At 54.8% G+C, this 17,196-nt stretch overlaps 1 protein-coding gene across 1 annotated transcript; it reads left to right on the top strand.

Annotated features, from left to right (window-relative positions):
* The first annotated feature begins 1,702 nt into the window (after positions 1–1,702).
* SCRT2 (scratch family transcriptional repressor 2) lies at positions 1,703–14,146 on the top strand. Its single transcript, XM_070801441.1, has 2 exons — positions 1,703–2,322; positions 13,232–14,146. The coding sequence occupies exons 1-2, from the start codon at positions 2,190–2,192 to the stop codon at positions 14,014–14,016; spliced, it is 918 nt and encodes a 305-aa protein (XP_070657542.1). The 5' UTR covers positions 1,703–2,189; the 3' UTR covers positions 14,017–14,146.
* Positions 14,147–17,196: the final 3,050 nt, after the last annotated feature.

A 17,196-nucleotide genomic window follows, 5' to 3' on the forward strand; every position in this document is an offset into this window, starting at 1 on the left:
TAAGATCTCATGACTAGTAAGTAGAGGAGCTGGGAGATCCTACTGCATGTTGCAAGAGTATGCTGAGCCAAACACAGGACAGAGTCACACAGCTCAGGGGCCAATGGGCAAGCTGGCCCAGTCTACCATGTAGGAAGTCAGGGACACTTCCCAGAAGAAGTGAGGCCTCAGCTATGCCAATGCAGGGTTCCTCTGAACAGAAGAACCAGAGCAGAGGCCAAGGAGAGAGTAATAAGTCTGCAAGACGAGAAGTCGGCTTGTGTGGCTAAAGCAGGGAATACTGAGCACATCATGAGTCCAGGGGTGTGGTCACCTCAACCCTCTGTGACTGAGGTTAAAAAAAGTCCCAGAGGGCAAAATGTGGGACAATATCTCTGAGAAGATGGGCAGGACCCTCCATATCATTCAGGACCTTGGCAAGATCAAGGGTCCAAATTTTATTCTAAGATTTCTAAGCAACACCTCAGAATTTGCGTGAGGTCCCAAAGGACCACAGGAGTCTCTGGAAATTTCTGTTGACTCCCTGTGGGACCCTGGGCACCTCTGCGGCCTCTCTTAGTCTTCAAGGGTCTTAGTCTCCCAAGTGGTATTAAATGACCCAGTCCCAAAAGCACAACCCCACTCCATCAGTCTAGCATACCATAAACAGAATGCTGTTAACCAATGAGATCTTGACATTCCTAGAGTCTGATTCCGGGACTCTTGTGCTCTGGACATCACATACTTGCTAAGGCCAGCCCACCACCATGGCACTTTGCCAAGCAGCCTCTCTGGGCAGGGGGTTGCATTCTCCTGCTCCTTGGTCCTACCCAGATATGGAAGCTCCCCTAGGTTTTGGCTGGATTGGAGAGGGGGTTTCTGCTGAGATCCTCCTGGAGACAAAGGAGCTGACCTGCAAAGAGTTCCAGCGGGAGCCCCGCTCCCCCTCCCTTCCCCCCCTCTCCCTTCCCAGTCCACGTGTCTCTATTGTCTGCTCCCCGCTTCAGGGAAAGACACAGCCTCGGATGTGTCAAAACCACCACCCCCCGGCAGCAGGGAAATTAATTACTGGACGATTTTCACTTCCTCTTGCAGCGCCCGCCTGAGCTAGGCACCGGAACAGGACTGGCTGAGCTAGGCTGGGCATCAGCATGGGGGACTTGCTCCCCTCATCAGTTCTGGAAGAAGAAAGTTGAACCCCAAACCCAACAGGGAGCTTCAGTGGGAGGACAAGCTGGGGAGGGGGGATGACTTCCCCTAGTTAAAGCTGAGTGTCCAAACTGACCCCTTCAGAACTAGGGGACAGGGAGGGGGCTGGAGGCAGGGGGGTCCGCCGCTGGCGAGCTCACAGTCCTCTCTGCATTCCCTTCCTTGTGTCCCCATGTGCCTGAACCCCGCCTGCTCAGACCGGTCTACCTCCTGTCCTCTCTCCTGTCTTGCACTTCTCTTCCCCTTTCTTTGCATCCCTGGGGTGCTTTCTTTTTGTGTGTCTGGAGGTCTCTTTTTCTCCCGTGGGTGTGTGTTATTACTTCTCTCCGTCTCTGCCTTTCTTTTCTCTCTCTCTCTCTCTCTCTCTCGTGTCTTTTTGTCCTTATCTTGGTTTCTGCTCCTATTTCTATCTCTTTCACTGTGTATGTGTCTCTCTTTTTCTGTATGTCTCTGTCTTTCTCTGTGTATCTCATCTCCGCTCTCTCTTTCTCTCTCTCTCCCCCTTGTTCCACCCCCCGGCGCCCCCACCTTTCTCCGTCTCTCTGTATCTCTGCTTTTCTCGCCCTCACTTTCTCCCCTCCTGCCTGCCCGCTGCTCCCTGCGCCTGGTCTGCCCCCACCGCCGCCGGTTCAGGGGAACGTGTGCGGAGCGATTGTCCTGGGGGACATTTGATGGATTAGAGCGCTGAACAGTTCCATTGCTAGGGGACCACCTGATCTCCTCCAGCCTGCGTCCCATATAAAGCCGGCAGCCGGAGTGCTGAGCACAGCTCCAGCGATCGCCTGTCTGAGAGCCGCCGCCGCCAAGCCCGAGCGGGAGCCAGAGCTACAGCCGGGGCCGCCGCCACCGGTGCCGGCTCCGCGCTGCCGCCCGCCCGCCGCCCGCTGGGAGCTGTCCAGTGCTGAAACCCCGCGCAGACAGCCAATCGCGCCCGGCTGGCCTCCTCCCCCCGACCAGGGCCCCTCGCAAGTGCCCCCGCCGAGTCCCACGCCAGTCGCACCATGCCCCGCTCCTTCCTGGTAAAGAAGATCAAAGGCGACGGCTTCCAGTGCAGCGGGGTGCCGGCCCCCACCTATCACCCCTTGGAGACCGCCTACGTGCTGCCTGGAGCCCGGGGGCCTTCCGGGGACAACGGTGAGTGGGACCCGGCGGGGGGGAAGAAGAGGGGAGGGGAGTTCGGGCCCTCCCCAACTCGGGCCACGAGGAGGGGTGCGCGCGGCAGGGAACCCCGGGAGGAGATTTCCTTGGCTGTGTGCGCCTCCCGGGCTTCCCGAGGGCCAGGCAGGCGGGGCGAGGGCCAGGTCCGTACAAAGGGAAAGTCGCAGTGTCGGCCCATCCCGCCGCCGAGCGAGCGTCAGCCTGGACTTTGAAAGTTGTGGCCCTAGATTGGAACTGGAGTGAAGGATGGTGAGAGAATGGAGAGACAGAGAGTGGTGTCCATTAAGGGTTAGTGCTGGGGGGGCTAATGCACAAGGCGTTCTAAGGGTCCCCTCTTCCTGGTTGAGGGAAGGAGGCTGGTTGTCCGAGAGTGCTCCCTTGATGGTGAAGGTAAACTGGCCTGGACCACCAATCCCTGGGGAGAGAGGGTTGGCTCCCTAGGGGTAGCTGGGGGCACCCTCTTTCCCTTCAAGTCTGCTCCCCCTGGTGATGCCAGACAAGTCTTCTCAGCCCCCTCTCTCAGCAACTCTTTTGTTACCCTCAGCCACATGCCTGCCAAAGGCTGGGCCTGTCCTGGGGACTGAGAGGAAGAGGGAATTTCTAGGAGGGGTTCCCCCAAAGTGGCTCTTGGTCTCCTAGGTCGCACCCTCTTCCCCACTCCGGCTTCTCACTCCCCTCTAGAGCCAGCCCTGCTGTTTCTTGTCAGTCCCCCACCCCCAACACACTCTATTTCTTTTCAGAGCAAGTTCCTATAGTGACAAGGGTTTGGGGGACAAGAGAGGTCATTCAGGCCCAAAAAGGGGTGATCTCTGGAGGTTGTGGGGGAAAATTAGAGACTGGTTCTGTGGACCCCATCCCCCATCAAGGAGATCATAAAAGGGTTCTCCTCTGATGGTCCCCCCCAGGACAAGTGTCTGAAGAGGAGGCATCCCTTTGGCAGAAGAAATCTGACATCACATGTGGCATCACCTTTGGGGTGTGCGTGTGTGTGTGTTGTGTGTGTGTGTGTGTGTGTGTAAGTGGGAAGGAAAGAGGAGAGGAGAGAAAAAGGAGAAAAGAAAGGATTGAAGATGAGGGGGTAGCTGAGATGGCAAAGGCAGGAGGGTGGGAGCTTCTGCCTTAGGGATTTCCAAGCACTTCACCCACATTCCATCACTCCGCCAAGCCAGGTAGCAAGAGGGTGCTGGGTAAAATGCTCTGTGACCTCATCAAGGTCAAAGAAATTAAGGAGCTAACAGGGATACAGCTCCAGCCCCTCACCCCCTGACCTCCCCCAGATCTCCAAGAGAACCAACTCCCTTTTCTTTGCCCCACGTGTTTCTTATTCTACTGTCCTCTTTCTTGACCCCAGGGCCTCTTGGGGTTGAGGACTGAATCCCAGGGATATGGCTGGGCTTATCTGAATGCTGGCAGGACAGAGGGTGGACCTGGGTCCATGCCAGGGCTGGGGACCTCGGTAGAAATGGAAATGCCTGCAAGCCTGAAATGTGGATCCCTCAGAGGATGGACACAAAGCCCTGGGTTCCTGCCCACTGAGGGCCCCTTGGTCCTGTCCCAGGCCAGCTGAGGAAACCCAGAGAAGCCCAGAGAATTTCTCTTGCACAGCCAAAACTGCAGACTGTTCCTCGGGAGGGAAGCAGGAATGCCTTGCCTTGAATTCAGTCCAAAAAAGCTTTGAAAGGAGCCTCTGAGCAAATAGTGGGAAGCAAGGTAAGGGCCAAGCCATCAGCAGGGATGTTCTACCAGCTTTAACCCCCTAGAACCACCCTGTCCTTGGCCCCTTCCCTAAAGGGCTCCAGACCAGCTCCTTCTGGGGAATCATGAGGCTGTCCTAACAGTTTGATATCTGGCGTGGAAGATATCCTAGGCCTGGGCTCTAGGTCTCTGACTTGCTATGTGACCTTGGGCAAGTGCCTTTCCTTCTCTGATCCTCCATCTCCTCAACAGTGAAAGAATTTGGATGGCATGATCTAAGCATCCTTCCAACTTTGACAAGCTCAGTTTCTGTGAAGGTCAAGTGTGGGGTGGGAGGCATTGGAGATGACTGGATGAGGGTCTAACAGAATGCAGGGGGCCATTGTCAGGGTTTCTGTAGGGCTCCGTTCACCATTCGACATCTGGCTGAGGATGGCAGAGTTTCTGAGGCCAAGCACTTTTCTTGGTTTCAGTCTCTGCAGGCAGCCCCTGGACGAGGACAGGTACTCTGCCCTGGCTGCTTTGGCAGTGTCTGCAGTAAATGGTTAGTGCCAGAGACCAAGGGGTGACCCTTCAAGCCTGAGTACGCCTGGGAAACACAGAGTCTGCCTTATTCTGTTATGGGGCGGGGTGGGGGGGGTGCTTTTCCATCCCTGGGGTGTGGCCAGACCGGGAAATGAAGGCTCCCTCATCCCACGGGTGGGTAGGGGTGCTGGGGGTCCTCGGAGAGCCTGCCGGCATCTAGTGGTCCGTTGTCTCCGCTCTGCCGGAAATAACCTTGCTGAGCATTTGAGGGAAGTGTGAAAAATTGCTGAGCCGACGTTTTTCTCTCCCAGCGTGTGTAAGTGTGCTGGGTAAACAAGGAGAAAGAGAGGAGGGGGGGAGGTGAGGAGAGTGAGGGAGAGGAGGAGGGGGGAGGAGAAAGGAGGGAGGGAAAGGGGGAGAGCCTGGGGCTGGAGATAGTTCCAGTTATTAGAAAGATCCTCTTACAAGCCATTCCAGCAGCAACAACGGCTGCAGGGTCAGGGTGAGACCAACAGGAGGGGAATCTGGGGTGGCGGTGGGGGCAGGAAGGGAGCCTGTGAATGCGGAGGTCAGGGGAACCACAGGCCCCTGACTGATGAAGATGCAAGACCCCAAATTAAAGAGTACCCCCAGCCCAGGGAGAGCTTGGGAGTGCCGGAGAATTCCTGGAGGACTCCTCCTCCTCCACACACACACACACACACAACAGCAGCCTCCGTGGGCCCCGCAGAGGGTGTGGCAGGTACATCTGGGCTCCAGGCTCCCCCTGAATGCACCTAAATAGGGAAGAAGCCCCACAACGGGGCAAGTTCCAGGTTTCTCTGCAGCGCTCCCCAAAGAAGGGACAGCAGATCTAATTTCACCATCCTCTCCATCCTAATGCCTCTTTTCTCCCCCTCTTGCTTCTCCACTGCTTTCTACCTCTGTGGCGCCCTCCCTTCCCCTCCTTTCCCCTGGTTGATTCTGAGCACAGATTCAGTCCCCCAGTGAGGTGGTAATTCGCATCCTCCCAACCCTCTCAGAACCTCATCCTCCAACTCCATCAAACTTCCCCCTTCCCAGGCCTGGGCCCCATCCTGGGGAATGCTAGGGACTCATTCATCTCAGAGAAGGAAGGTGCCCACCCAGCTGCACACCAGTGGTCTCCAAGGATCTGTGGACATCTTCACTGGCCCCGGAGTATCGACCTCTCCACACAACCTAACTCTGAACTCCAGCTGGATGCCAGGTCCTCCATCCTCTTAACCCCCACCACGTCCTGCCCTCATACTCCTTCAGAGTGCATCCGACCCAGGCAGATGAGGGATCAATGCCAATCCGATAACGCAGTTGTCTGCCCTCCACAGCTACATTAAGCCTCTCCAGCAGCTGAGGAAGCGCTCCTACTTCTGCCCATGGGCTTCTCTAGTTGACCACATTATACCAACACCCGCTTCCGCTCACTCCCTCTGATGGCGCCGAGGAGTCGCCCCAGGCCAGGCCTGGGAATCTGCTCAAAGTCCCCAATTGCCACATGTCTACCCTACACTTTAGAAAGCCTATTTGGGGTGCAGGGATGCAAAAGGGTAGCCCCGGTCCCTTGGCAGAGGGAGCTCAGAGAGGGCTGTAGAGGGGTCAAAGGACACAGAGCAGGCCCGCCTGAGTGTCTTTAACCACCTCTGCCCCTGGCATCTTGGTCTCGGTCCAGGTCCAAGGTCGAGATTAGAGACATGGCAGAGGTTCAGGTTCAAAGTCCATGTCCAACCTTCATTCTAGGACAAGGTCTGAAGTCTAGTTCCAAGGTCAGTGTCCCAGGTTACAGGCTCACTTCAAAATTCAGAACAAATCCATGTTCAAGTTTCAATCCATGTCCAAGTCAACATTCATGCTCCAGGATCTGCATCTGGATCCAGATCCAATTTCTAGTCCAAGGTCATGTCCAGGTCCATTCTCAAAGCTAGCCAGTTCAAGACTTAGAGCCAGCTTCCTCTGAAGCTCTGAACTAATCTTCCCTTGCCCGAACCTCAGTTTCCCTCTTACAAAAATAAGCAGTCAAACTTGATCTCTTTCAGCTCTGGCCTTTCAGGGACCCAAAACTCAATTTTCTTAAAAATCCGTCAGCGGGAATGTGCAATAAAAGGGATGGGATACTGAATCTAGGGTCCATGCCCCCCGTTAAGCCTGGGGTCACAAGGGGGACATGAAGGAACCAGGCTGAATGTCCACTCTTCAGACAGTCTCAGTTTTTGGTGCCTGATAGAGGTCAGGAGAGTATATCAAGTCCCTACGGCAGCATAGCAATTTATACATCCCAAACACACACGCATACACACACAGAGTGGGCACAGGGCAGCAAGCTCAGAGTGCAGGCGAAGGTTAGCTTCAACCTCCAGAGGCAAAGCTGAGATTGGAGAGGTGACTTGCCTGCGATGACAAGGGCGTAAGTGGTGCACTGCACCACCCCTCCCAGGTGGGTGCTTCATACACATCCCCGGGACCCCCTCAGCCTAGAGGCGCTCTCGGGTGGGGTGGGGGGGGGCCTGTGAGATGCTGCTGGGAGAGATGAGGCCCCAGAACTCTTGGCTTCCTTCCAGCTGTGGTCTCCCCTGAGATGGAGTAGCCGCCGCCAGCCTTTGGCTAAGAAGGGAGGTTGGAATGGGCCCTCTGCCTCTTCTGGGGCACAGAGAGGGTAGGGCAGGAAACAGGGAGCCCAGAGAGACAACGTACATTATACGAGACACCAGGTCTCCAGAAGGAGGCCCAGAAAGGGCCCCAGAGGTGCCTGGGAGGGAACAGGAGGCTGGTCCACCGACCAGTGCTAAGAAACTCCAGACCCTCAGCCACCAGGCCTATTTCCACAACCCCTTGAAAAATCTTTCCTATTGATTCCTGCAGAGCTGTGGACCTCCCTGTGGGCCACAGGAATTGGGTCACAGTCAGGAGAAACCAGAATATGGGGGATTTCAGGAGGCGGGGACAGTGGGGAGAGGCTCTGGAGTGCTCTCAATATTCCCTTGGTTTGAGTCAGTGGGCACGAGCCCCACACCCTACAGCCCTGATCATGTTGGGTCAGACCCCACTCTGTCCCCCCTCATCTGGACTCAGGGGCCCCCTCCCCAGTGGGCAGGTGTATCAGCTGCCAGGCCCTTGGAGGAGCTGGGTGTCATTTCTGGTCCAGTGCCCAGGGAACTGCGAACAAAGATGCTATAATAAGGGGAGGGGGAGGCACCAGCCCCTTTGCCCAGCTCTGTGAGCAGACAGGAGAAACTATTTTTATCCCGCTTTGCTGCTGACAGACCTGGCTTTCTGCTCAGCTGGCTGGAGCTGATTCTCAAGGCCCGAGGCCCTGGCACAGCAAGACGCAGCTCTAAATATATTCATGCAGCAGCCCCTCCAGCCCCCCACCTAGCAGGGCCCAGCCCTCCTCGGAAAAGTGGGCTACCTGGGAAACTGGCCCATCACTAGGCCCCTCTCTTCTACCCAACTAGAGACAGGGAAGTGGGATTTGGACTGGAGATTCCCTGGAGGAAGTCTGGGACACTGAGAACCTGAGGGAGACTGGGAAAAAGAGCACTGGCCTGGGAGGCAGAGGGCCAGCCTAGCTCTGGTGGGAACTTGCTTTGTGACCTGGTAAAGGCCTCTCTCTGGGCTTCAGCTTCCTCGGAAGTAGGGCACTGGAGCAAGTGACCACTACGTTCCCTTAGACACAAGCTAACAGACCTCAAATACCGAGCAGGGTGCCTTGTACACAGTAAGTGCTCAAGCGGGGTTAGTCATTACTTTTATTAATTATTCACAAAGGTTTACAAAGGGCTGGTGCATTTTCTAGAAGAATAGCTTCTCCCCACCCCCAATACCCCATCATTACATCAGACACAGGCCAACTAGGTGGTGATATTTGAAGAAACTCATTGCCCCTGCCTCCCACCAGTTGAAAATCTTCCTTCCCTCAACAGGTCTCCATGCCTGCTCAGGGGTTTGGGGAAAAAAAACACAGATTCTGGAGGATTTCAAGCCTTACTCCTCCTCCAGTGACCTTGAGCAAGTCCTCTGCCCTCTCCAGGCCTCTGGGCTTAGTGCAGTGCCTGGCACAGGGGGTGGGCACAATGGTAGCTGGAAGCAGCAGTGCTTCTCAGAGAATCCCCCACCCTCATCCCAGGGGGTCAGACAATTGGAAGAGACAATGTTTGTGAAATGCCCAGCACCTGATTTCTCATAAAATTCCCTTGCAAAAAAAATTTTTAATGTATTCTGGACCTTCAGTCTAAAATATCAAAACTCTTGAGCAGGGAAAATCCAAAGTCATTCTCGGGTGATGTGCATGACATCTCCACTTCTCCTAAGTGTTTCTGAGCCTTCCTTATAGCCCCATGCGACTGGAAGGGCTCTGTTCCATCCCTCAAATGGGGCACTGGAGCCCAGAGAGGCTTTGTGACTTACCCATGGTCACACAGCTGGAATATGAGTAAAAGAGTCAGTCTTTTCTCCCTGGGTCCCTGGCCCTCCCTGCCTCTATCTGTTTCCAAACGAGAGAGGCCTATCTCACCCTGTCAGCAGGGAGACAGGTAATTCATCCTTCTATAGTCACCTGTAGGACAGAGGGAGGCATCTAAAACCTATGTGAGTTCCACGCACAGAGTCAGAAAAGCGCTGCCTATAGTGTCCTAAAGGATTCTCCAGGGTTGAGGTCCAGAGAAGTGAGGCGGTTTGCCCAAGGTAACGCAGCAGCCTGAGATGACCCACGTGTGTCCCCTTCACTCTTCAGCAGATTAGGGGGTATCACTAGAAAATGTAGGAACAATAATAATGACAATTAAATAACAGCTTGAGAGGCTACTGTGTGCCAGGCATTACTAAGCATTATACACCATTAATTCAGTCAGTCCTTTTATAAGTGCCTTTATCCAGATGCAGCACAAAAAGGTTTAATAACTTGCCCAAGGTCAGATGGGCTTCCCTGGTGGCTCAGCTGGTAAAGAATCCGCCTGCAATGCGGGAGACCTGGGTTTGATCCCTGGGTTGGGAAGATCCCCTGGAGAAGGGAACAGCTACCCACTCCAGTATTCTGGCCTGGAGAATTCCATGGACTCTATAGTCCATGGGGTCACAAAGAGTCGGACATGACTGAGCAGCTTTCACTTTCAAAGTCACATAGCTAGGGAGAGGTCTGTGAGTCTGACGAGAATGAGATGGAGCTGATAGGGATTGGGGGGTAGGGCACAAGACAATGGGCATCATTGAGGAGTCGGTTCAGCCACGATGCAACAAGGGTCTTTCTAGCATCTCAGTCAACCTTCTACAGGTAGAGACAAAGTCCAGAGAGGTCAGGCAACCTGATCACAATCACAAAGCAAGTTAGAACCACCTCCACCAAGACGACCACATAAACTCTCATACAACCCTCCACCCCCACCCCACAACTCATGCCAAACTCCGCAGCTGCTGACCACAATGTCTGGCCCCACAATTCCTGACCGGAAGGCAATTCCGCCTCTGTCCCTAAGCAGAGGCTCAGCCTTTGAGGTGCCAGTATTTTCATAGAGACCCCCAGCAACCGGAGTGCTGCAGTACTGCAAGTCACCACCAGAGGGCAAACAGAAAGAGAGTCCCGCTAGGGCGAGGACTGCCCAGACCATTGAGGGGCTACCAATTCTCTGGATCACCAGCTTTCTCATCAGAGCGTGAGCCAGAACCTACACATCTTGGGTGAGGAAACAGTGGCCCAGGTTGGAGGTGCAAGATGTGTCTGTGCGGATGCCAAGAACACTGTGGGTTTCCAGCACAGAAACCCACCTGGGGAGATTGTTATTGTTCAGAGTAACAGCCAACATGTACCATGCCAGGCACTGGGTTGGAATTCTGGCTCTAAGTTACTAGCTGCACAACCCTGGGCATGTTGCTTAACAACTACTTTATGCCTCAGTTTCCTCATCTGTAAGATGGTACCAACCTCAGAGCCATGAGGGTGGGATGCATTCGTGTGTAAAACCTTTAAATTGTATCAGACACAAAAGTGCTCTGGCAATGTTGGTTATTATTTGTTCACTTCTCACTTATTTGCTTGTTTATTCATGGACTCTGTACTATAAACTGTGTGAGTTGGGTGCTTTTATTGTCCCCTATTTCACAGCTGGGGAAACAGAGGCATAGAGAGGTCAAACACTTTGTCTAAGATCACACAGCCAGGAATAGTAAAGCTGGAACTCAATCCTGGTAGTTTGGTATCAAAATTGTGCTCTTAACCAATATGCCATCCTTAATAATAGCACATCCAAGGTCACATGATCAGTGAGGCCCTCCAAATGGATGCTATACTATCCCCATACCCAGAGAACAGAGCAGAGATGCAGGAAGATGTACAACTTGGTCTAGGTCACCCAGCTAGAATCAGTGTCAGGAAATCAAATTGTCCCAAGATCTGGTAGACAGCATGGTCCTGGCAGACCCTGCTGCACTAGGGATTGAGGCTGGCCTAGCAAATCTTTATCACCCATTCACCACCCATTTCACAAATACTTATCAAGTGCTCACTAGCTGGGGCTCTGCCAGTAGATGAACAACCCAGCCATGCCCCTTCCTCCCAGCGTGTGGAAGAGGAGCAGTGCAGTGGGTTCCAACTCTTGTCCCACCCTTGAGCAAGTACCACCACCACTCTGCATCAGTTTCCTTATCTGTAACACAGGTTATTTTTGTGGTGATTCAGCAAGGTGATGGGAGTGAAGCACTTAGCACAGAGCTTGGTACTTAGTAAGTGCTCATTAAATATCAGCTAGTATTATCATTATCATCAATAATCACAATAGGAAGAAACACAGAAGAAAGAGGGAGTCTAGGCATACCTAACAGGTATTTGACTCAGTCTGAAACAACACTCCTTGAAAGTTTTGGGGGCTTTAGTACCAGGCCTGATTCCTGGAGTGGGAGGAAGGGGAACCTCCAGACCAAAGGCAGACAGGAGGGGAGAATGGGGTGCTGAGAGGCTGTACACCGGCCCCATTATAAAACTGCCACCACCACTGCCCTCTCTGCATCTGACCAGTGCCCTCCCTACTGAGTCTTCCACCTCCACAACCCCCAGTCATTGTGTGTAGAGGTCCCTGTTGGGCAGCTGAAGGGACAGGGTTAAAAAATAAAGGTACACCTTCTGGGCCCGGGTGCCTTCTGCACAGACTTCACCCTGTGACCATCCGAAAGGCCAGATGAGAGGCAAAAGCACAAAGGCTGAATCAGGCAGGTTGTTTCAGGGGATGAAAGCTCTGAATCCAGCTCCCTGCTTACAAAGCCCTCCTCCACCTGCTCATTTGAATCAAGGATGCTGGGGGTGGTGGAGGGTCATATTTCCCGCTTTGCCACTCTGGGTAAAGAAGCCTAACCCCCATTGTTTTTTGCAATCAAAGGACAAGGGAAATACTTGGTATCTCAGTGCCAGGTTGCTAAGTTTGTGTAATATCTGCCAGAAACCCTCCTGGGAGCCCAGGCCCCAGGGCCCTCAGGGAAGGTGCTGGGACCAGGCAAGGCCCAGGGAGGCAGAGTCAAATCAGGGTGGTGCCTGCCCTTGGAAAGCCCCTGTAGAATGTCCTGGGAGGGTGCCAGCCCACCCACCCAACAGTCATTAGATCCCAAAATGGACAGGACTTCTGGTCAAAATCTAGAGAGGAAGGAGGGGCTCAGAGGGGGGATGAATCTCACAAGGGGACTCCAGAAGACCTCCAGTGGAGCAGGGAGCAAAACAGGCTTGGGAGCAAGTTACAAGGACATGCCCTTCTTAGAGCATTTATTACATGCTACATACTTGACCTCTTTTAAATCCCCCAGCAACCCTGGGAGGTGGATTTAACAGGACTGTGATTCGTTCATGCAATATCTATTCTTTGTACACCTCCTTTGAACCAGGCACGTGCTGGGCACACAGATGTCACCCTGAGACGCTCACAGTCTGGTGGGGGGGCGGGGGCAGACAATTGAATAATCTTCAGCGAAGTCGCTTTTTCAAGCAAGTAAAAAGCATAATTGTAACAGCTAACATTTATATAGCAATTGCTGTGTGCTCTTTCTTTACTTCCTTATATGTAAAATGAGAATTAAAACAGGATCTACTTCATAGGGTCAGTGATGACTAAATGAGTTAACAAGAGTAAAGCATGGAGGCGGAGCTTGGTGCACAGGAACAATTAATGCATGGCTCTTTTCATCACTTAGTCCTTCCAAAGACCCTGGGAAGGATCATAAGTTCCATTTTGCAAATGAGGAAGCTGAGACTCAGATGAGTCAAAGGACTGGAATGGCAGAATGCTGCTGGAAGAAAGAAAGTCTGGGTTTTGGCATCAGGCTGCCAAGGTTTGGATCCTGGCTCCACCAAATACTTGTGGGCTTGGACTATATACCTCAGTTTCTCTCTCTGTACAGATCCTACAACAGTACCTTCCCTGCGTGGCCTTGAGCACTTAAGAAGATAGTCAACACCAGATCAGTAGAATTTGACCTCACCGTGCTCCACAAGGATGGAGTTGGGTGGTTTTTATTGTGGCCCACGTAATTAGGATTTGAACCTGGGCATCCTGACCCCAGAAGCACAGAAGCAGGACAGGGGCTGCTGCTATAAAAGCAGACTTCAGTTCCCAAAGAGAGGCCACGGGGACGCCTCCTGGGCGCCTCACCTTCCCTGCCCTTGTCTCATCCCCTCCAGGTTACGCTCCGCACTGCCTGCCCCCCAGCAGCTACGATGCGGACCAGAAGCCAGGCTTGGAGCTGGCGCCGGCCGAGCCCGCGTACCCGCCGGCGGCCCCGGAAGAGTACAGCGACCCCGAGAGCCCTCAGTCCAGCCTGTCGGCGCGCTACTTCCGCGGGGAGGCGGCCGTGACCGACAGCTATTCCATGGACGCCTTCTTCATCTCGGACGGGCGCTCGCGGCGGCGGCGCGGCGGGGACGCGGGCGGCGCGGGGGACGCCGGGAGCGGCGGGGGGCGCGCGGGGCGCGCGGGGACGCCGGCGGGCGGCGGGCACCGGCACGCGTGCGCCGAGTGCGGCAAGACGTACGCCACGTCGTCGAACCTGAGCCGCCACAAGCAGACGCACCGCAGCCTGGACAGCCAGCTGGCGCGCAAGTGCCCGACGTGCGGCAAGGCGTACGTGTCCATGCCCGCGCTGGCCATGCATGTGCTCACGCACAACCTGCGCCACAAGTGCGGCGTGTGCGGCAAGGCCTTCTCGCGGCCCTGGCTGCTGCAGGGCCACATGCGCTCACACACCGGCGAGAAGCCGTTCGGCTGTGCGCACTGCGGCAAGGCCTTCGCCGACCGCTCCAACCTGCGCGCGCACATGCAGACGCACTCGGCCTTCAAGCACTACCGCTGCCGCCAGTGCGACAAGAGCTTCGCGCTCAAGTCCTACCTCCACAAGCACTGCGAGGCCGCCTGCGTCAAGGGGGCCGAGCCACCCCCGCCGCCGCCGCCCGCCGGCCCCACCAGCTGAGCCTCCCACCGCGCTCCCCGGTCCCCCAGCTGCGTCCCCCTGCCCACGGCCCTCCTGGGGACCCTGCTCCCAGACCGGAACTTTTCTCTCCGACCCCCAAACCCAGAACTCGCTTCCGCCACTGTCTTCCCCAAGTACATCCCGACCCGCCTCGTCCTTACCGGCTACCAAGATTCGGACCTTGACCCGCTGTCCGCGCCCTCAAGGCTCCCAACTCAGGCACCAGGCCCGCACGTTTGCCGGGCCCCCTAGCCGGAATTTTCTCCCATCCAGACCCTGCAGTCTCCCTAACTTGCAGACCTTTCCTCTCACTTCCCAACTGCATTTCAGGCCGGTTCTCTACTGGAGCCCCCCACTCTTAAGGCCTAAACCTTCCCTTGACTCTCACGCCTGCCATGGATTCCCCATCCACACCAGGACGCAGGCCTTAGGAATCTAATCTTCACTCTCGGAGGCCCCAACCTGTCCCAGATCCCCCTGCCCTTACCTTGGCCTTAGTCTAGCCATTCACACACCACCTTCCTCATCCTCTGGGGGACCTTCTCACTCATTCCCACCCCTACTCTCTCCAGACCCCTCATCCCACTAGCAGCTCTCAACCCTCTGAGTTCACCTGACCTGGGGCAGACATGAGGGCCAGTTCAGGGCTCGGCCACCTAATGTAGCCCCTCTCTCACTCTGGGACAGCCCCTCCTTGGGCTTCCAGCTTCTCCTGCAGATTCTCTGAGCACTTTCCCTACCCACAGGACTACAGGTACCCTCTTTATGTATTGGGGAGAGGTCTGGGGCACCTCACAAATGCCCTTCTCCCCATCCGGCTGGGCCTCTCCAATGTATTTATTTGTGTATTTATTTATTTATTATTCTAATTAATCACTTGCCCTCACCCAGTAATGGTCTGGCTTCCCCAGCTGGACTGGGAGGTCAGGGAGCCAGGCAAGGAGAGGGACAGCAAAGGCCATAGAGGGCTGTCCCCCACCCCAACACACCCCATTTCGGGGAGTGGGGAGAAGCCCTACCCTCATCAGAGCCTGAACTTGCTGGGGAAGGGGGCGTGAGAATGCGAGGGATAGCCTGCTGACCCTCAACTTGGGGGGTGGGGGGACATCAGGAGGTCAGTCTTGGGGCAGGTCCCCGCCCTCCTGAGCCTTCTATTCCCACTGCAGGGAGACCCGAGAGAGGAGCCTCCCCGATATGTTTCCTATTCATTCCTCTTCTTGAGGAACCCCAAGTTCCAGGGACCGACTGAGCCCCGGACCCGTTGGGGCTTCCGGCCCTCTCCGCTCCGCTCCCGGGAGGAGCTCTCCCTCCCGCCACGTCTATGCAACTCCCCGGGCAGAGGGGCCGGGGCTCCCAGCAGCGCCCCCATTGGCCGCCACTACCTCCCCCGCCGCGCTTTTGCATGCCCGGGCGAGGACCGAAGCACACACCTCCATGCTCGTGGGCCCTGGCCCCCTCTGCTTTAAGCACACGCCTCTGCCCCATCTCTAGGCGCCCAGCTGGGGGCAGGAGTCCCAGAATCTCTGACCCTCCCCCCTCTTCCCTAAGCTGCAAATGAGGGTGGAGCCTGGAGGGGGCCCCCCACTGGGAACAGGTGCACTTCTCTAGGGCTTCCCAGCTCCAGGCCAACCTGGGAAGGGAGGCGGCAGGGATGAGGGGAGGGAGAGGGGGTGCAGAAGCAACTACGGAGGGTGTTGATCCTGTAAATAGGAACTTCCGACAGCAATAATTTTCCATGCATGCTAAGCCTTTTGGCCATATTTTGTATGAGCGCTTGGCGCTCTCCCTCCCTTCTCCTCCCCCATCTTCCACCCCAGACTCCCATCCCTTCCTCACCTTCAGCAGTATTACTTGTAAGGCAATTCAGGGATATTAAAGGGACTTTGGCCACTCATCAGTGCCTCTAGACCTTCTGATGGGGATAGGTGGGGTGGGGGGACATCTAAGAAGCAGCCAGATTTTTGTTCCACTCAATCCCTCCCTGCCCCACCAGCCTGACCAGCCTGTAGCTGTCCCCAGCAGTCACACAGCTCAAGGATTCCCTTGACATCCACAAGGTTCCAGGCATCCTCAGTCCTAAATGGTCCTCATCTACTGGGATTGCAAACTGAAAGGGTTCAAGACCCAGATTAATAACATAAGTGAATGAGGCAGGCTGCCCTAAGACATTAGGGGATGCTGGCAACTGAAAACAGCATGTTTCACCTTAAAGCATTGCAATTCAAATTAACTGCACCTCTCAAACAAATACAACTGTGGGCCAGATTTGTCCCTTGACAGCCAGTTTACAACCCCTATATTCTTCCCCACTTTCACTCTTCTCTCTAGGGGGGAGGGGAGGAGGGGTTCTGGCCAGTCTTACTGGTCATACAAGTGGTAAATGCAGGCATGCAGAAAGGTTGACTTTGGCCCAGCAACGTTGTCCCAAAACTAGAAGCTGCCCCTAGAGCCTGTGGGCTGTCACCAAAAGTGTTCAGTAAGCTGGTGGAGCACCAGTCCATTCCACTTGCCAGCTGGCTTGGTGAGCTTTCAAAATGCAAATCTCTCCTCGCCTTATTAAACGACTTCACTGGGGACCACTAGCATCGTGCCATTTAACTCCAACCCCCAGCACAGACTCACAGGGTGCGGGTGTGCTCCGAGGACCCAATGCCAGGCTGGGGGCTTGGGAGTATAGCTGGAACTGCGTCTCCCTTTGAGTCACCTTTCAGTTTTCTTCCCTTTATAGACAGGGCACTCAAATTTTATACCCTTAACCTGGTGTCTGTCCACCTTTCCTTTCATATACCTCTGGACAGGCTGACTGCATCCTGAGCTATGTGCTAGGTGTCTCCAGCAATGACAGCAGTGTGGAAATCCCCCACAAAGTTTGCAGAGGGAGTCTGACTGGCCCAGGCACCTGACGCCTTCCCTGGCCATCCACACTGCTCCTGTTTGGTTACTGCATCCGTTACATTTGTTTCAGGACCAGGGACCAGAACCCACTCTAGATATCATCTTATATTAATAAACATCTCATGTATCATCTTGTGACCTTAAAGGGAACCAGCCTTACATGAAGCCCATAGCCTGGATGGCAGAGCAGACATGGGAAAGCCCATGTCCCCATTACCTGCATCCCAGAGCACCTCAATTAGCATATATCCAGTCTGCTTTTCACAGTCCTCTCAAAAGAAGGCC

The sequence above is a fragment of the Bos indicus genome, chromosome 13 (assembly GCF_029378745.1).
Source record: "Bos indicus isolate NIAB-ARS_2022 breed Sahiwal x Tharparkar chromosome 13, NIAB-ARS_B.indTharparkar_mat_pri_1.0, whole genome shotgun sequence".
Lineage (NCBI taxonomy): Eukaryota > Metazoa > Chordata > Mammalia > Artiodactyla > Bovidae > Bos > Bos indicus.

Excerpts from the sequence above, each read along its gene's own strand:
- SCRT2 (XM_070801441.1), top strand. The coding sequence starts at position 2,190 with ATGCCCCGCTCCTTCCTGGTAAAGAAGATCAAAGGCGACGGCTTCCAG. Across the intron at positions 2,323-13,231 it reads GGGGCCTTCCGGGGACAACG|GTTACGCTCCGCACTGCCTG; the intron begins GTGAGTGGGACC and ends CATCCCCTCCAG.